General features: G+C 40.0%; 1 protein-coding gene across 1 annotated transcript in view; it reads left to right on the top strand.

The window, feature by feature from the left end:
- Positions 1 to 9,963: 9,963 nt before the first annotated feature.
- The window catches only part of sphk1 (sphingosine kinase 1), a 32,498-nt gene continuing 20,923 nt past the window's right edge, over positions 9,964 to 21,538 (top strand). Inside the window, exon 1 of the mRNA XM_081366845.1 lies at positions 9,964 to 10,549. Coding sequence (XP_081222971.1) covers positions 10,093 to 10,549 — 457 coding nt within the window. The 5' untranslated portion in view covers positions 9,964 to 10,092. The remainder of the gene's footprint in view (positions 10,550 to 21,538) is intronic.

A 21,538-nucleotide genomic window follows, 5' to 3' on the forward strand; every position in this document is an offset into this window, starting at 1 on the left:
GCCGACGACGTGGCCACACAGCAAGGCGGTAACTAAACCACACACACTGACATGCCTTTTCCCCTTTTGTTTGTTTACATGTTATTTTGGTTGTCCTTTATTACATTTTAGAATTAAATCTTTTGTTGCAGATCATCTTATATATTTCATAATAAAGACACACACAGAGTTGGTTCATTTTACCCACTTTATTTATAACTTACACTTTTACCATACATGACTAGGTTGGGTGCACACTTTCTAGTTATTAGTGGTATATTGTGTTAACGTTTATTTCTTTTGAGTTTAAGTTGCTTACGTGGGAAGAGCGGAGGTTTGGCGCTGTCTGGGACACTGCGCTCCGGTGGAGGTCCATTCCAATAAAGGACCGGCTGGCGTCAGTTGCTGCCATTTTGTTCTGTTGGGCTAATCCATGTTGCCAATTAGCTGGGGGTGTGCATGATTGATTGTATGTTTGGTTTGTTTATTATAATTCTATTTATATTTTGTTGACTATAATTATTTGGGTACATTATTTTGTTTATGACCCATTTCTTGTTATTTCTGAAGTTAATTACTTTATTTATTGTAATTGTGTTAAGTGATATTTGTTGAGTTCCCTGTGTATGTCTAATGGACTAGTCCTGTGTGTATATAAGTTCCCTATGTGTGTCATTTGGGAGTTTAGTTTGTTTGTCTGTCTTCTGTTTTAGTTTGGTTTTCTTTAGTTTACTATTGTTATGGGCCCAGACCTGACTTTATTTTCAGTCAGTTTTTCAAGTTATTTAATTTGTAACTTTGTTTTTTTTTGCATTTAATAAATAATTTTTGGTTGGAAATCCTGTGTCCTTTGCCCTTGACTGCTTGGTCCCTCACATATGGTGTCAGAAGTGGGATCTGCAGAGGGCACAGGTTTCCTATTTTTAGTTTTTTCCCTTTTTGTCCTCCCTGTTTTTTTTGAGCTATGAGTCGGCCTGGAAGAAAAGGGGCACAAAGGATGATGCCAAGGGAAGCACAGGAAGGAGAGGTGGAGACCATAGAGGATGGTGAGGAGATTGTCACAGAGGAGTCTGGAGGGCGGGAGCCAACGCTGGCAGATCTGACAAGTTTGTTCCGGGCCCACATGGCGCAGATGGATGCTCGGGAGGCCGGGAGGGCCCAAGAACAAAAGGAACAAGAACGACAATTTAAGGCATTGCAGCACCAGTTTGGCTTGCTTCAGATGGAGGTGCAAGCTCGTACTCATACTCCGCCCACCCCTGATCCACTTTCTATGCATCCGAGTCCAGGGGTAATGCAGGATGGTGACCCTGATTCTGATCGACCATTCCCTAAAAGGAGTGAAAGAAAACTTCACCACGTGGACCATGATAGAGGTCAGTTCTTGGTCAAAGAGCCTAGATTAGAAAAATTAAGTGACTCTGATGACATAGAACATTTTTTGATAACCTTTGAGAGGATTGCTGCAGCGTGTTGTTGGCCTAAGGCTGACTGGGCATTCCGCCTGATTCCCCTACTGACTGGTAAGGCCCGAGCGGCATATGTGCTTATGGACATTGACTCTCTTGAGTATGATTGTGTTAAGTCGGCTATTCTGAGAAAGTACGACATTAATTCAGAAACTTATCGACAAAGATTTTGTTCTCTGGAGGTTGAATCATCTGAGAGTCCCAATGAACTGTATGCCAGGCTGAAGGAGCTGTATGGGAAGTGGATTCGACCTAAAGGTAAAACTGTTGAGGAAATTGGAGAAATAATTTTTCTAGAGCAGTATCTCCGAATGCTCTCTCCTGAGCTTCAGGTATGGATCCGTGAGCGGGGCCCTGATACTGCTGCTGAAGCTGCATCATTGGCGGATGTGTTCGTTGCTGCCCGGGGAAGGAACCAGCCATGGAGTTGGCGGGGTGGAAGAGATTCTCGCAAGCCCCATGTCTTTCACCCGCCCCAGTACTACAACTCTGGTAAGCCTCCTGGAGGAGGAAAATCTGAATCTGTGACTTTTAAACCACCTAAGAAAGTGCCTATTTGTTACCTGTGTGGTCAAGAGGGTCATACCAAACCTGTTTGCCCGAAGAACGTTGTCAAGCTCTCTCAAGTGTGTTATGTGCCCAGAAATAATGCAGCTCCGGTAAAGCCTGGACGGTCCTTAAAGATGACCACTGTAGAAGTGAACGGTAAAGAACTCCATGCTCTGGTTGATACTGGCAGCGACCAGACATTGGTACACAGTTTGTTTCACCTGCCTTGATTAATCCTTCTGACAAGAGACTGATATGCTGTGTCCATGGCGATGAGAAACTGTTACCTACCGTGGGTCTTTACATCAAAATACAGGGACAGACTTATCTCCTGGACGTTGGGGTTGCAGATTTGTATGATTTACCAGTGCTTTTGGATTTACTGCAGCCGGAACAGCTTTGCAATGTTGTAGTCACCAGGGCCAAAATGAAGCGGGCAGAGGAACCGATGCAAACGCTCTGTACTTTACCTTTCTTTGATGTGGATCTCGAAGTGGAACCTTCAAAGACGCGGAAGTCCCGTACTGAAAGACGACGGGACAAGCTTGCATATAATGTTTCCAAGATACCAGCTAATCCTTCATGTGACTTGTTTCAAAGTTTCCAGGTGCCCACTAACGTGATCCAGCTCCAGCAGGAGGACGTCAGCCTGGCTCCATACCTCAAGAAAGCAGAACATGAAGCTACAGCCAATGCTGATGACACTGACTCTGCCGAAAGGTATTTGTTCCAATAAGGTATTCTTTATCGCCAGTTTGAGTCGACAAACCAGCTTGTCGTGCCACAATGTGTCCGGGAGGTAATACTCCAGTTGAGTCATTCAATTCCCTGGGCTGGCCACCTAGGGAAACACAAGACCTTAGCTCGCATCAAAAGACACTTTTATTGGCCAGGACTAAGGAGGGATGTGACTCGATACTGTAAAAGTTGTCCTGAGTGTCAGAAAGTCTCCATGAGAAGCCCTTCCAGAGCTCCATTACAACCTCTACCTGTTGTGGGTACACCATTTGAGAGACTGGGTATGGATATTGTGGGCCCTGTAGAAAGGAGTCGAGCTGGAAATAGATTTATGCTGGTTATAACGGATTATGCGACTAGATATCCCGAGGTGTTCCCGATGAAGTCCATTAAAGCCAAATACGTAGCAACATGCTTGATACAACTTTTTTCCAGAGTTGGGTTCCCCTGTCAAATTCTTACCGATCAGGGCACTAACTTTATGTCCACTCTCTTAACCCTTGTGTTATGTTGCGGGTCAATTTGACCCGTTTAGATTTTCTAGTTGTTGGAAATACTGGTTAACCTATTTTTTTTCTTGATATTTTGTGACTTTTTCTCATTTATCATCATGAACATGCATGCAAAGTTTCAACATGCTGGTGTTTTTTGACATAATCAAACAAAATTACTGTTCCTTTCGTGATGTTCGCGGGTCAATTTGACCCGCATATTTTAACGCTCTAAGGCAACTGTACGGAACCAAAATAATAACATTTCTTGGTTATATTTTGTTATTTTATTTTTGATCATGAACATGCATGCAAAGTTTCAACATACTGGTGTTTTTTTTTTTTGACAAATACAAACAAAATTACTATTACGTTTGTGATGTCCATCATAGGCAGCTATTCAAAAGCAACTGTACAGACACAAAATAAAAACATTTATTTTATGTATGTCAGGGCATCAACTCCAGTTCTAAAGTGTAAGTGTATCTAAAAGTGCTCTAACCCAAACCATACACACTTGAAAAAGCTAAATCATGGTGTTCAGAATTAATTGCAAATTACAAATGAACATCTTTGACAGACACAGACAGTAAAATAAGCTCTCATTATATATTCAAGATATCTGAAATATCTTGAGACTTCGACATAGACAGCAGGAAAAATTAGCTCAGATTAACTGATTAATTGTTCAGTTATGATGTTCTAAGCAAAAAAAAAAAAAAGTTAAAAAAATGTATATGCAAATATATATAAATATAACGTATATTCAAATTTTAAATAGTTTTAAAAAATGGTTAAACTTTTTCATTAAATCATATCTTCAGATATATATTTTTTGGAATATTTGACAAATGCTGATATTAAGTTTACAGTTTGAACCTGAATCTTTGTTGTTTTTCATAGTGTGATTTTTGAGGAATTGTATTGAATCCAATGCGGGTCAATTTGACCCGGACCATAAGGGGAGTGCACAGAATTCCAACATAACACGAGGGTTAAAGCAGGTGTATCAGCTTCTGGGTATCGAGAGTTTACGTACAACTCCTTATCCACAAACAGATGGCCTCACAGAGCGTTTCAATCAAAGACTCAAACAAATGCTTCGCAAGTTCATCAGTGAGTCAGGCAAGGATTGGGACCAGTGGTTGCCCTACCTCCTGTTTGCATATAGAGAAGTTCCCCAGGCCTCGACTGGGTTCTCTCCCTTTGAGTTATTATATGGACGTGAGGTGAGAGGCCCTTTGACCCTGCTTCGTGAGCTGTGGGAAGGAACCCAGGGTAGCGGGGACTTGGTAAATGTGATCTCTTATGTTGTGCAGATGACTCAGATGTTGTGCAGGTAACTCTCTTAAACAGAGGTGGCTCCAGCAACTGCTGATAATTAAACTAGCCACTCATAACAGTTTGTATATGGAAAAGTTAGCAATTTTACAATATTAGAGATAAGGCAGAAATATAAGGGATAGAGAAGTTGGTTAAATTAAGTGTGATCCCATTCTACCATTGTGGTGTAAACCATAACATGTTCATTAGCCTGCACGCAAGGTCTACAGTTTATTATCAGCCATGGTCCCAGTTATTTTGAACATTTGAAGAGAACAGGATTAGCTGCTAGGCTATCATAGAAGGCTACCCTTCTCATCAGTGTCTATAACGGTGGACTATGTAGGCTACTGCAGACACTTTGGTTAGCTTTATGCTACTCACTTGGGAAATCTTTCAAAAAGCGTTGCACTTCGGCTGGAGTGGCGAAAACCTTGACTGTTCCCAGATATTTGAGGCGAAGTTGGGCCATCTCCTTCTCTCACAGTATCTTCTTCACGTCACAGAACTTGTCTCTCCTACGCTGCAGGTCTGCGCTGTAATCTGGGTAGAATGATATCCTTTTGTTCTCGTATGTCATTTCTTCTTTACTTCTGGCCAGTCGAATGGCTTTTTCTTTGTCTCTGAAGTTCAGGAATTTGGCGATAAGGGGCCGCGGTCTGTCAGACTTCTTCCCGATGCGGTGTGCTCTTTCCAGGGTGACAGGTGAGGTGTAGTTATCCTTATCCAGGATTTGCGGTATAAACTTTTCCAAAAATCCTACAGTATCACGGCCCTCTGCTTGTTCCGGCACATTTATTATCCTAATGTTAGACCTCCTGCTGCGGTTTTCTAAGTCGTCAGTTTTGTCTTTGAGATGCGTTATCAGTTTCTCCATTTCGCCAATGCGGTCACGCGTATCTTTGATATTGTCTTCATTTGTACTCACTCGTGTCTGTATCTCCTCAACCTGGGGTGCGTTTCCCGAAAGCATCGTTGGCCAACTATGGTCGCAAGTTCAAGTTCATCGCAATGTCCATTCAACTCTATTGGTAACGACGGAACTTGCGACCATAGTTGGCCAACGATGCTTTCGGGAAACGCACCCCTGTTCGACTCGATTTTCGTTAAGTTTGCTGAAGGATGTTTCCCTTTTCCCCGTCCGCCATATTTCTTGTGGTTACAGCGTGCAGGTGTCGCAAAATTTGAGTTGTAGTTTTCTTTCGCTTTTTATGTCGAAAATTGTAGCTTTCCATACAAAAGTGTTCTGACTTTGCCTCTTGCAAACAAATGAAAGTGATAAGAGGTTAAATCAGGATAAAGGCAGATGGTACCACCACGAGAGCTCACGAACACACGTCTACACTCCTCCGGTGCATCCGCCCAACTCGTGGTCAATCATTTTATCCCTTAAAACTTATCTTTGATCACCAAAATTACACATTTTTTCCTTACAAAAAAATTCTCTATGCCTTAAAAAATCTTGAATGAATACTCGATACCCTTGCCTCATTTAGTATGCACAGTTCTATTAATATGCAAATGAGCCCTGCCTCCACTCACTCACAGAGGCTCAGAGATCCACTGGTTGACATCACACGTTGATCTGATTGGTTACAAGGTAGTTTGTGACGTCAGAAACACCAGCGATTTCCAACCGTGCTTTTGAGACTGTCTTTGGTTCACTGCAGTTTTAAGGAGAAAATACTCTGCAATGGTGATGACTTATGAATTTACACATGGTTTGTCTTAAAGCATATTAATAACGCCACATTTACATTTTTGCATTTAGCAAACGCTTTTATCCCAAGCAACTTACAAATGAGAACAACAGAAGCAGTTAAACTAACAATAGGACAACAATATGCAAGTGCTAAGACCCTTCTCAGTTTAATCTAATGCAGTACATGTTACACTTTTTTATTTTATAGATATATAAATAGAATAGAAGAGAAAGTGTTAGAGTGCTGTCGAAAAAGAAGCGTCTTCAGCCGTTTCTTGAAAATGGCTATGGACTCATCCGCTCTGGTTGAGTTGGGCAGATCATTCCACCAGCAGGGAACAGTTATGGTAAAGGTCCGAGAAAGAGATTTTGTGCCTCTTTGAGATGATGCACCACAAGACGCCGTTCACTTGCAGAGCGCAGGTTCCTGAATGGCACGTAAGTCGGAAGTAAAGAGTTTAGGTAAAAGGGAGCAGAGCCAGTGGTTGTTCTGTAGGCAAACGTCAGTGACTTGAATTTGATGTGAGCGGCAACTGGCAACCAGTGCAATTTTGTGAGGAGAGGAGTGACGTGCGCTCTCTTCGGCTCGTTAAAGACCACTCTGGCTGCAGCATCTGGATCAGATGCAGAGGTTTGACAGAGCAAGCTGGAAGACCAGCCAGGAGAGCATTACAATAGTCCAGTCTGGATAGTACAAGTGCTTGGACAAGAAGTTGTGTAGCTCTGATAGCCTGATCCTCCTAATGTTGTACAAGGCAAATCTGCAGGACCGGGCAGTTCTAGCAATGTGGTCTGTAAAGTTCAACTGATCAACCATAACAACTCCAAGGTTCCTGGCTGACCTTGATGGAGTTATGGATGACGAGTCTAGCTGAATGGTGAAGTTGTGATGAAGTGTTGGGTTGGCCGGGACCACAAGTAGATCTGTCTTCGCAAGGTTTAGTTGAAGGTGGTGGTCCTTCATTCAGCCAGAAATGTCTGTCAGGCAGGCTGAGATACGATCAGCTACCGTCGGATCATCAGGCTGAAATGAGAGGTAGAGTTGTGTGTCATCAGCGTAGCAGTGATGGGAAAAGCCATGTTTCTGAATCACAGATCCTAGTGATGTCATGTAGATGGAGAAGAGCCCTGAGGCACTCCAGTAGCTAGATGTTGGGTCTTAGACACTTCACCCCTCCATATATATATATATATATATATATATATATATATATATATATATATATATATCTATCAGATACCTCGTTTATTAAATCTAATTAACACAAAATCTAATAAAGCCTAATTTTATGGAATGAACACTAAAGGTTCCACCTTGTTTTGATGCTTTTACATAATGATCAATGCAATATCCTGACAAATATTCCAGACTGAAGCATAAGGAAGGGATCGTAGTTCGCACTAAAACGTGTTGAGACAACCAGGGGAAACTGTGTTCTATTATTTAGAGGTTTTAGTCTGATGTCCAATTACACTAATGATTGTTTTCTCCAGCAGTTTGGTTTGGGTTTCAAACACCTCGTTCAGTGATATCTGTAGGGTAGCAGGTGAACATCACCATAAAACACTCTGACATGCAGTGACCAGGACGAGTTTTAAACTGAAGGAAACTGTTCTCAGGAGGACAAAGTTTGTTACATAAATATCATCATCAGGTTCAAAAGTTGTTCTTCTCTCTTTCTTTCTTGTAGCTATACAGTTCACTAAGCCAGAGCAATGCAATGTGAATTTTTGGGCTTAATAAAATCCCCCTACACTCTATGAAGTTTAATGGAAAGTTTATTTATATATATATAATATATATATATATATATATATATATATATATATATATATATATATATATATATATATATATATATATATATATATATATATATATATATATATATATATATATATATATATATATATATATATATATATATATATATTAGGGCTGGGAATCGATTAAAAAAAATTAACTAATTAATTGCACAATTTCTGTAATTAATTGCAATTAATTGCGTTTCCCTCAAGCTTGTAATCATCAATATTTAAAGGAATAGTTCACTTTAAAATTAAAATTCTGTCATCACTCACCCTCATGTTGTTTTAAACCTGTATGAATTTCTTTCTTCTGCTGAACACAAAGGAAGATATTTAGAAGAATGTCAGTAACCAGACAGTTTCTGGTACCATTGACTTCCATAGTATATATTTGTCCTACTATGGAAGACAATGGGACCCAGAAACTGTCTGATTACTGACATTCTTCTAAATATCTTCCTTTGTGTTCAGCAGAAGAAAGAAATTCATACAGGTTTAAAACAACATGAGGGTGAGTGATGACAGAATTTTAATTTTAAAGTGAACTATTCCTTTTAACTCAGAATCACCTAATTAAACAACACAGGGGAAAAAAAGGAACAGAAAATAGCCCTATATTAAACATCAATATCAATATTTTTTTTTTCAATAATCAATCAACATAATCAATTTAACAGATTATAATTTTTTTTAACTAATTATCAAAATAAAATATAGTCCTACAAAGCTATTATTACCAGAGCATGTAGAGCAGGTAATTTTACCATTGCTGCCCAGCATGGCTATACCAGCTCAGCAAACAGAATTTCACGTTATTTGAGTGGACTTTACTTTTCCAGTGTTCGGTACATGATTGAAGCGTTTGGGCCGTTGTCGACAGAGCCGCCGACACACACACACACACACACACACACACACACACATGACACACACACATACACGGAACGGAGAGCGCGCCGCTGGGCCGTTAACGACAGAGCGCGCCGACACACACACACGCGGAACACAGCGCGGCGCACACACGGAGCGGAAAAGACCAGCTCATGAAAGCTGCGCGAGAATGAAACGTGATCGCCGAACACGGAGGGGCGGGACGGCCTTTTCAATAGCAGCCGCAACAGGAAATCATTAAAACGAGGCAAAAAAAAGTGTGCTGCGTTAAATGCGTTAATTTTTTTTAACGCGTTAAACATTTCAAATTAATCGCAAAGATTAACGCGTTAATTCCCCCAGCCCTAATATATATATATATATATATATATATATATATATTATATACACATATATATTGCTTGTACTACTGTGGTAATAATGTGTTTTATGCACATACCATTTAAAAAAAAAAAAAATATATATATGGATATGTAGCCTACCATGGCATTACCTGTTTTTATTCTTTTATTTTAAATATGTTATTTTAGTGTAATTGCTGCACTATAGGCCAGTTTTAGTAGATTATAAGTTTAAATTTCAGTTAATTTTAGTATAATTAAAGTTTTTTGTTGCAGTTAATTTAAATAATTCTTACAGTGCTATTGTCATTTTAGTATTTTTTTTAATAGCCTACGTCTATATATTTTTATATACGTTTTAGTTATTTTATTAGGCTAATGCTTGTTAAAATAAAAGAAATAAAATAAATAAGTTTATGTTTTTAATTTTGTTTTTATTGTTTTATTGTTTTTTAAGTAAACAAGCGCTCCTTAAGTAAACGTAATATCCTTACACAAACTACTGTGATTTTTTGAATACTAAGGTAATACGTTTTTTATGGCAACGGTATTCTAGAGATCACCGTCATAATCTCAGCACTTTTTGGTGACGGAGAAGTGTGTGTGATCTTCAGACTGTCACGGTCACGCCCTTTGCCTCCGATATTTTAATGTCATGCCGCTTTTCTGTCACTAGGGAGAGATATGTGAACTCTCTCTCTCGCGCACACACACACACATACACACACGCGCGCGCACGTGTTTAAACAGCGTCCCGCGGCACAGCACGCGCACTCACTGCAGCACCGTCCCGTCGCGGGATGGATGAACCGGACGCGTCGCGTGACTCGCGTCAGCATCAGCGGAACGGGCCCGCCGCGGATACGCGCATGCACGGGGTGTTTACGGACGCGGACACCGGGCGGCTCACGTACGCGCTCAGTCTGTCGGACAGCTGCCTCACGGTCCAGAGGATCAACCCCCCTTCATCACCACCATCATCCTCATCCGAGCACCTGGACCTGCGCGACTGCCTGGGGAGCCGCGCGCACCGGGGCGAGCGCGAGGACCAGGGCGCGTATCTGTGCGCGTATTTCTACCCGTACCGGCGCCGGTGGATGTCTTCAAGTCCGGTTCGCCAGAGGGACGAGCGTCGCTTTCGGCTCGTGCTAAATACGGAGGATAATAACGATGATGATGAGGAGGACGTGAACCTGCGCGAGGCGGAACGGTGGGCGCGCGCCATCAACACCGCGCGCAGCACGGGAAACACGCACGGTAAGAAACTAACTTATTAAAGAGCGAAACCCCAAAGTTAAACTCTTTTTCACTCAATAAAGAGGTTTTTATAGAGTGAAACTTTGTGACACTAACATCAACACACGTTACACAACTCTTAATGACAAAACCATGTTTTTTTGCATATATCTTGATATATGTTTTGAAGTTTCTTGTTCTTCCTACAAATCATTCAGTAGCCTATGTTGTCCATTTAGTTACTGTCACTTTTAGTAAACATACATAGTTCCAATTAGACCTTGCTTTAGCCAGTGACTAATAAAAAGTAGTGGATTGTGTACTACATTTACAACGCAAATAGTAGCTTATGTGAACATGGTAATCATTCAGTACTATGGTAAATATGTGGCTGTGTCATACCTGTACCCTACATTCACATGCGGTTTCACCTGTTTAACGAGTGAGGATAATGTGTGACGGTTTGCCTTTGCCAGGAGGAAAATGTGACAGATGATCACATACTGAACTAGTTTGACCTGCTGGGTGACGGTTTTTACTGTAATTGATATCATAGTTTTACCTCAGGTTATTATGTCAGGTCACGAATTGTTAGGCTCTAAAGCCAAAATAACATCTGATATAGCTAGATATGATCTAGTCGTGGTTAGATTGATTTGGTTTGCTCATGATGGACAGGAATAACTGATGCTGAGCTGTGAAGAGATGCTGAGAGGACATACAGGACTGTTCATCTCCACCTGTCCAACACTGAGCGGGTTTAACCCTGTAAACCTGGCTTATCAAATAACAGAACATCTATTACAGTTTATTGAGCCTTAAAAAAAGGTTGCATGTGTTTTTTGTCGGATATCATGTATTTCACATCACATATTTGACATTTGAGGAGGAAAAAAAGCACATTTTATGTAGTTGTGCCGATTCTGATATTTATACGGTCAAAAATGTAAAACAGTGAGATCTTTATACCAGTATAGCAGATACTTCCATAAAATGCATATGTAGCTGTCGCAGATATTTTTTCACCTTTGAAAGGTTTTTGGTTGGTTTGTTTGTTTTGTTTTATAAATTTTGTGTACTACTTGTGTGAAAATTGTGTTGATCTACATGATAGTTTGGTAATAGTGACACCTACTGGGAAAAGTAGTAACATAAGACGTATTGATCATGTGATTTTATTTTTTGCGTGCTAACCGGAAAAAGAAAAAAGATAAGAGAGAAACACGAGGTGTCACACACAATTCGAAAGAGGTAAAATAGAAAGTGTTTGATCAAAAAAATTGTCTACTGATGTCTCCTGAGTCCCGATTGGAAAGCACACGGTATGTTTGTATGTATTTTGGTTATTGTTTATTTATAATTTGATGTACTGTATTGATTTCAGTTTTAATGGGATATGTTTCGAGCGATGTCATGGTAGAATCGCTTCAACAAATCTGATTGTAATTTTGGTTTATTTTTCATTTTTTTCACGGTGTCCATTCATTAAAAGATCAGTTGAAGCGTGATTTTTCTGATCTGGAAAAACATTCAGGAGCCGTTATAGTGAAAAAACGTGTATTTACTCCCCCTGGAAGAGTGCAAGAGTGAAGAGCATAGTCCAGTCGACCTCGGGTAAAGTGAGGACGACGCCATTCTGTGCGATTTCGTCGCATTGAAACTCTTTTGCGTTTCGCGTGACTGCATTCTTTGCCGTGCGGATGGGCAACGCAAGACGATAGTGCTGCAGTGACGAATGACAGCCACAAGGCGGCAACGGTGCGATGTTTTTGGACAATTCAGCTTTCAATAAGAGTTGCTACCTTTGGATTTACAGGTTAGACTATCTTTTCAACTTGATTTTTCGTTTCTTGGTTGACTAACATTTATTCAAGTTAAAATTCTTAGCAAATGGTTGTAACAAATATTTGCTTTTGATAATTTTCTAAGTTGATAGAAGTGTGTAACTTGTTTAATAATTGACTGTGCAATTTCCTCATGGTATTACAGCTTGTTATCAGGGTTTAAAGCTGAATAATAGTGTAGTTTAAAGCAAGTTACCAAACATGGATCAAAATAGACCAGAGAGCTTTGTCTTAGACCAAGTAATTCAAGCTCTTGAAGAAGAAAAGGCACAATTAGAGGATAAATTAGAAATGGAAATTGATGCCTCTGACAGAGGAAAAATATGAAGAATGCTTAGCTGAAATTAATGCAGATCTGGAAGTTAATAAGACGAGATTCCAGGAATCATCATCACGAGTTGAGCAAGAAGTTAGGCGATCAGAAAGAGACAGGCGTCCAACAGAAAAAATGCTTGAGTTGAGACATGACGAGTTAGCAAAAAGAGAATGGAAGTTTATGTTCACGTACTTAAACTTCAAAGCTGAAGCTCAGTTCATCAGATCCAAGCTGAAAGAAGAGTGCTCTAAAACCGAGTTAGATGATATGATGGTGACATCAGAGAAACGTGAAGCAGAGTTAAAACAAATATAAGAGAGTATTCGTGCACTGAACGTCCCATCTCAAGATATAAGGAGGAGAATGGATAGCTGCACTTCAGTTACTAGTGAAATAACTGTACTACTGAAAGGACATTGCGCAGAAGTTGGCACAAAGGAGTTTGATGCTGAAGCTGTAAAAGAAACACTCACTCAGTTACTGCAAAGAGATGACACCAGGTCAATTTATGGTTCAACTGTGTCGAGAGCTGAAAGAGATAGTCAGCATGGAAGTAATATGTCAGTAAAAAGAGCAGAAGCAGCGGCACGCTTAGCTGCAAAACGTGCTGAACTAAAGAGAGAACAAAAAATCTCAGCTCAAAGAAAAGAGGTACTAGCCCAACAAGAGAAGTTAAAAATGCTGGAAGAGCAAAGAGATCTTGAAGTAATGGAAGCTGAATATATTGTGTGTGCAGAAGAGGAAATAAGATTGAATGCTGAAATAGGAGATGCTAAAGAAATAAGCACTATGCCTCCAAGTCAGCTGCCACCGCACCACAATAACCCTTCTTGCGTCAAGAAAGAAACTTTAGCTCGACCTTGCTCTGAAAATGAGCTAGAGACAAAAGTAGATGAGGTCTTGTTAGTGAAAGCACTAAAAGAATCCTTGGCAGTGACTAAACTTCCAGCTCCAGAGCCATTCACGTTTACGGGTGACCCACTCAAGTTCACAGAATGGAGCACCTGCTTTAAAGCTTTGATCGAAACGAACTGTACAAGCCCAGCACATCGGTTGTTCTATCTGAAAAGGTACATAAGTGGAGATGCGCTTAGTGTACTAGAGGGAACGTTTTATAGGAGTGATGAGGATGCATACACACAAGCTTGGGATGCCCTGAACAAACGTTATGGACACCCCTTTGTAGTTCAAAGAGCGTTCAGAGCAAAGCTTAATAACTGGCCAAAACTTGGACCCAAAGAATCACTGAAATTAAGGGAGTTTAGTGATTTCCTCATCTCTTGCAAAAATGCAATGCCTCATGTACATGGTTTGAAGGTTTTGGACGATTGCGAAGAAAACCAGAAATTGCTTCAGAAACTTCCTGACTGGATAACAACTCGCTGGGATAGGTATGTCACTAAAGCATTAGATGAAGAGAAGCCATACCCAAGCTTCACTGAGTTTTCAGACTTTGTGGCAGAGGAGGCACGCATTGCATGTAATCCTGTTTCCTCTCTACTTGCTTTAAAACATGCAGATGAAAGGCTTGGAAAGGAGCAGAAACGTCTCAAGGCCAGTGCTCTGGCGCAAAATGTTAAACCCATTGCAAAGAGTGCATTGGAAAGAAAGGCACTAAACTAAACCCTTCCTTCACTCAGGATAAGAGACAAATAGAATGTGTCTGTTGTCAGCAAAATCATTTTATATACAAATGTGAAAAGTTTGCGGCAATGCCTCTTGAGGAGAAGAAAAGGTTTGCTATCAACAACAAGATGTGCTTCGGTTGTCTCAGAGTTGGCCATGTCTCCAAAAACTGTAGAAAGCGAGCTACTTGCAACATCTGCAAGCAGAGTCACCCCTCTCCACTTCATGAAGAATGCTCTCAAGAGAACGTCCTCAATTACCGAACAATAAGCAACTGGCTACGGTTTTGTTGAAGCATTTGAAAAGAAAATTGGAGAGAAATCCCAAGTACAGAGAAGACTATGTGAGATTTATGGATGGTGTCTTTAGAGATGGTGATGCCGAAGAAGCAGATTCCACACCGAAAGAAGGCAATGCCTGGTACATTCCGCATCATGGGGTGTACCATCCCAGGAAGCCAGAAAAAATAAGAGTGGTATTTGACTGCTCAGCCAAGTTTGAAGGTACATCTCTAAATGACCACTTATTCACAGGCCCAGACTTAACAAATGCTCTTACTGGAGTGTTGTGCAGATTCCGTGAGCATCAGATTGCAATTGTTTGTGATGTGGAAAAGATGTTCCACCGCTTTCATGTCAGTCCAGATGATCGAGATTTCCTGAGATTCCTATGGTGGGAAGAAGGGAACACCGAAAGGGAACCCAAGGAATACCGCATGCGAGTACATAATTTTGGAGCTGCGTCCTCTCCGGGTTGTGCGAACTATGGCATAAAATATCTTGCCAGCAAATATGAGAGGGACTACCCACTAGCAGCGAGCTTCATTCTCAAAAATTTCTATGTGGATGATGGACTTGTCAGCGTTGATTCCATCGAGAAGGCCAACAAGTTGGTTAGTGAAGCGCAAGAAGCTTTGGCTAAGGGAAACTTGCGTTTACACAAGTTTGTGTCCAATAGCAGAGAAGTCTTGAGCGCAATTCCAGAGAGCGAACGTGCCAGTGTTGTGAAGGATGTAGATCTGAACTACAATGAGCTTCCAATGCAGAGTGTACTGGGAGTAAAGTGGAACATAGAGACGGATACATTCTCATTCAAAGTTGACCTTAATGAAAAGGCTGCCACTCGGCGAGGAATTCTGTCAGTAGTTGCAAGTGTGTACGACCCATTAGGTTTTCTCGCTCCTTATATCTTGACTGGGAAGAGAGTGCTCCAGGAGATGTGCAAACGAGGGGTAGGATGGGATGAACCTCTTCCTTCTGATCTGAAGCCAAAGTGGGATGCATGGATCCATGACTTGGAGAATCTCCAAAAGGTTAAAATAGCAAGATGCTTCATTCCTGAAAATTTGGTCAGAATCCAGAAAATAGAGCTGCATCATTTTTCAGATGCCAGCAGTGAGGGTTACGGGCAATGTTCATACATCAGCATTGTTGCTGATGAACAAGTACATTGTGCACTGGTCATGGGTAAGGCCAGAGTAGCCCCTACGAAGGTTTTCAGCATACCACGCCTTGAGCTGACCGCAGCCACGGTTTCTGCGGCATTAAGTCATGTTCTTAGGGAAGAGCTTGATCTGAAGGTAAATGAGGAGTTTTTCTGGACAGATTCTCAGGTAGTGCTAGGGTATGTCAAGAACGAAGCACGGAGCTTTCATGTTTTTGTAGCTAACCGTGTACAGAAGATAAGAGACTCTACAGATCCAAGACAATGGTTCTATGTGGAAACAAGTCAGAATCCTGCAGACTGTGCGTCTAGGGGTCTCAAGGTGGCAGACCTGATAGACTCAAGTTGGTTGATAGGTCCCAAGTTCTTATGGGAACGAGAGATTAGCATTCATGAAAAATCCCCAGTGCTTTTAGTAGGTGACCCAGAGGTAAAGGTCCTGAAAACAGATGCCTGTGTAAGAGGTAGCTTTATTGAAAGACTCTCAAGATTCTCAGATTGGAATACAGCCCTCAATACTATTGCTAGGATCAAAAGACTGGTGAACAAAGACAAGTCAGGGTTCATTAGTGTAGAAGAGAAAGAGAAAGCAGCTATTGTGCTCATCAAGGCAGCACAAAAAGAAGCCTTTGGAGAAGAACTGAAATTGCTCAGTCAAAACCCTGCTAAGCTGCTAAAGAACAAGTTATACCAACTTGATCCCATCCTCGAGAATGAACTGCTCAGGGTTGGAGGACGACTAAGAAAGTCTAACACAGCGTTTCAGTTGAAACATCCGGTAATTGTTCCTAAGGAAGGCATTGTCACACAACTAATACTTGACCATTGCCACAAGAAAACTCAACATCAAGGCCGCAGTCAAACCTTGAATGAGCTCAGAGCCAGTGGATACTGGGTATTAGGTGCAAGCAATGTAGTGGCCAAGAACATCAAAAATTGTGGTACTTGCAGAAAGCTGCGTAGATCAGTCGAAGAACAACGTATGGCTGACCTTCCAGCTGACCGAGTGGAACCCTCACCTCCATTCTCGTATTCTGGTATTGACTGTTTTGGCCCCTTCTACACAAAACAAGGTCGGAAGGAATTCAAGAGGTATGGACTGTTGTTTACGTGCTTGAGCTCCAGGGCTGTACATTTAGAGATGCTAGAAGATCTTTCCACCGATGCATTTCTAAATGCCTTAAGATGTTTCATATCAATCAGAGGAGCCGTGCGACAGATCAGATCCGACCAAGGCACGAATTTTGTGGGGGCTAAGAATGAGCTGGAGAAATTTTTGAAAGATCTGGACCAAGAGAGGAGCTCTACCTATCTTGCAAGCAAACCATGTGACTTCCTTATGAATGTTCCTGAAGCAAGCCACATGGGAGGTGTGTGGGAACACCAGATAAGGACTGTTATGAGTGTGATGAACGCTGTTCTGGCACAAGCTAAAGGAAGACTGGATGACACTTCATTAAGGACATTTTTGTATGAGGCAATGTCGATTGTAAATAGTCGTCCGCTTACCACTAACACAATAAATGACCCAAAGAGTGTTGAGCCTTTGACGCCTAATCATCTGCTCACAATGAAGACCTCAGTGCCCCTTCCTCCTCCTGGCAAATTTTTCCGTGAAGATTTGTACGCTAGGAAAAGATGGAGGAGAGTGCAGTACTTGTCAGAACAGTTTTGGAGCAGATGGCGCAAAGAACACCTGGCCAACGTAAGCCTCAGACAACAGTGGCACACGCCTAGAAGAAATGTTCACGTTGGAGATGTAGTAATTCTAGAGTCGTTGAGGCCTGTGCAGACGATGATGGGTTAGTGCGAAAGGTTAAACTGCAAATGGGACAAAGTAAATTAGGAAAAAAGGGTGAGCGATTGACAAACATATCCATTTTGGAGTGTCCAATCCAAAAAATTGTAGTAATAGTTGAAAACAACTCTTAAACTATGAGTGAAACCACAAGGATTAGACTAATTAGTTTTGACATCTAAAATAGTAGAATTCAAATGAAGGTAAAATAATACTGTTTATGAAAGTGTTGAAAGATGAATGAAAGTTAAGTAACAGCTTATAGGAAAATTGTAGGATTTATTTTATTTGTTCAAAATATTACTGACATAAATCCTTGTAATTTTGGTGGCAGTGTAGCTGTCGCAGATATTTTTTCACCTTTGAAAGGTTTTTGGTTTGTTTGTTTGTTTGTTTTGTTTTATAAATTTTGTGTACTACTTGTGTGAAAATTGTATTGATCTACATGATAGTTTGGTAATACTGACACCTACTGGGAAAAGTAGTAACATAAGACGTATTGATCATGTGATTTTATTTTTTGCGTGCTCACCGGAAAAAGGAAAAAGAAAAAAGATAAGAGAGAAACACGAGGTGTCGCACACAATTCGAAAGAGGTAAAATAGAAAGTGTTTGATCAAAAAAAATTGTCTACTGATGTCTCCTGAGTCCCGATTGGAAAGCACACGGTATGTTTGTATGTATTTTGGTTATTGTTTATTTATAATTTGATGTACGGTATTTATTGATTTCAGTTTTAATGGGATATGTTTCGAGCGATGTCATGGTAGAATCGCTTCAACAAATCTGATTGTAATTTTGGTTTATTTTTCATTTTTTTCACGGTGTCCATTCATTAAAAGATCGAAGGCATCAGTTGAAGCGTGATTTTTCTGATCTGGAAAAACATTCAGGAGCCGTTATAGCATATAAATATCACTCGTCACTCTGTTTACCACCAATATGTCTTAGTAAGATGATATACGTTTAGTTTTATGATCAAAGCTCTGTATTTTTAAAGCATATAATGCAGTATGATTGACAGATGAACTAATAAACCTTCCTCAAAAGCCTGATGATCATATTTGAGACTCACATCTGAACGTGGTTTTTCCGCAAAAAATACGGTGGCCGAGAGAGCTCAACGTGCTACGCACACATGCAAATAGAAAAACACCCACAAATTAAGAAAACATCTTCATCAGTTTCACAACACATGTGCGCTCCAAATACTCACAACACAACCAAATACAGAAACACACGGCAAAAGTTTGCAACACAACCAAATAAGAATCAAACCTAAATTGCTTAAGTGTACATCTTGAAATATAATGAACAATACAAAAGTTAGTTTTATGTTAACTTTATAAAAAACAGTGCAGATTTGACAGCAGAAAGACACGTGAAGCACAAGCTCAAGTTGGACGTTTTATGTTAATTTACGTTAAAATGCCTTTTACTTGCTTATAAAGTCTAATCAGATGACAGAAGGCATGTAGTGCAACAGGTTTTTCAGCATATTTTGATCATGTTGATCCACTCAAAGGCCTTATGTGTGCATCAAATATCATACAGTAGGCTTTATAGGGTTAATAGGAATAATTGGGTTAATAGGGTTAATAGGAATCACTTAATGCTGCAGGACCAACTTTGATACTTAGTATGAGCTGATCAAACGCACCGTTTTCACCTTCTGGACCAGAAAACTTCTGAAAAAATCAATAAATAAAGAATAGTGCATTATGCAGTCAAGTTTTGCATGAGCAAATACCACTAATATTTTCTGTAGGCTGTTGTTTTATGCACGTTGAAAAAAAAGTTCTGGCACGATTTAGGCAATAGATACTGTAATTATGTCGTACATTATTACATTATTCAGCTGTTTAAATCTTTGAGCACATAAAAATAGGACAGACTATTCCTGTGAGTTTCGTCAGATCCCGTTCAGGACAGATCTTCTGTTTCTGAAACACACACGCGAGAGTCTGATCAGGACAAGACACATCTGGGCTTCTAGACCCGGAATCAGGGAGTTTTGAATGATGAGGTCGTTTCAGTGACGCTTCTGTTATCATGGTAACTCGGAGTTCTAACACATTTTTTTGTCCTCACTCGAACTTAGGAATGAATAGAATGAGCCAAATCAAATAACTCCTCGCAGCAAAAAACATTCCTCCATTGACATCAAAGAATTCATAACAATGCATATTCATGTACGTGTGTGCATATTTATGATGGTTGTTATCTCTAGATTTCTTTGTAGCTCTTTGAGTATTTCTGCAGCCCATGCAAGCCAGTGGTATTTATACAAATTAAACCAAAAATAAAGACGATGATATCAGTGCCGGAGCATTCTAGATATCATAAGTAAATATTGAATAAGTCAATATGTAAATATATAAGTTCCATGTGTCAAAGTAAATCAAAGCACCAAAATAAATTACTTTTATTAGTATTTGCTTATGCAAATCTCGTACTTTTCAGGATGATAGATTTGCCAACTTTTGTGAGATTTAAATTTACATATCAGAAATATTAATGAAATAAATGCTGCTGTTTTGGACTATATATTCATCAAACATTCCTGAAAAAAATAATCACAGTTTGCACAAAAATATGAAGCAGCATAATAATCATAAACGTTTCTTGAACATAAAATCATCATATTAGAATAATTTCTGAAGGATCATGTGACACTGAAGACTGGAGTAATGATGCTGAGAATTCAGCTTTAGTCACAGGAATAAATTACATTTTAGCATATATTCACTATGAAAAAAGTTATTTTAAATTGTAATAATATTTCACAATATCATTGATTTTACTGTATTTTTGATCAAATTAATGCAGCCTTGGTGATATATATATATATATATATATATATATATATATATATATATATACTTACTCGTATATATACATACATGCTTCCTGGGCGGTTGCTGTCAGGTTTTCTCAGAGCATTAAACTGACACGTTAGAGGCCTGACTCGTTAAATATCCTATAAAACACACTTATCATCAGTCTGAAGCTCTCAGATAGTGGCATGTTCAGCGTATGTGCTGCGGGCACAGCGTGGCATTACTACTCACTGGATCAGTCACTCTGCATTCACATGTTTAATTGATGAGTTTGTTTCAGCATGTGTGATCCCGAGCAGACGATAATACACTATTTAACAGAATACATGTATTTTAAATGAGCCTCTGCTGTATGGCACAGAACTGTCACATGTGAAAATGTCCAGCTCTGTATTATGAACCAGAAAATAATGGTGAAACGTGATTCATTCTTCTTTCTGAAAGCTGACATGCCCCGGGACACTCTCGTGAGAATCTTTCACGATGCTTAAAGCGAAAAATATGACGGCCGTGTAAACAGTATCTGTTTTCGTAGAGGAAGGGTTTGGGTTGTGCTGTTTTCTGTATTATTGTGCTAGAAATTTACAGTAATCAGTGGGTCGGAGTATTGGATCATTTTAAAGCGGTCATATGGTGCATTATTTAATCATCGTAGGTCCACTTATGTCTTTTTGCATCAAAAAGTCAATTTTCCATCCTCCACCTACAGTATTCACTAACTGTCTGATCCATATCACACACTAAACTGGAAATATTATCTGCTGATCACCAATCTAAATGGATGATTTTATGCAACTTCCTGGAGTTTTTGTAATCTTCTGTGTAGAAACAGTCTGTTAATGAGGTAGCAGGTCGATACAACGAACGAAAAAAAAATGGATTTGCCCGAGTTTGCAAGGTTACTAACATCGAACAGGAACAAAGGAAACAAAGGAAACATCAAACAGGAACAAAGGAAACAAAGGAAACAAGAACTAACACAGGTAAAACATTTACACCCTTCCACAGTAGGCACCGTATACCAATACATCACTGAAGTGGGAGGAAGGGGATGCCAAAACTCTGGTGGTGGGAAGGGGGGCTAAACAAAAATACTGGTCCATGGGTGAGTAGGCAGAGGAAGAGACCATGGGGTGACCCTGA

This window comes from Scardinius erythrophthalmus, assembly GCF_964197995.2.
Source record: "Scardinius erythrophthalmus genome assembly, chromosome: 1".
Taxonomy (NCBI): Eukaryota; Metazoa; Chordata; class Actinopteri; order Cypriniformes; family Leuciscidae; genus Scardinius; species Scardinius erythrophthalmus.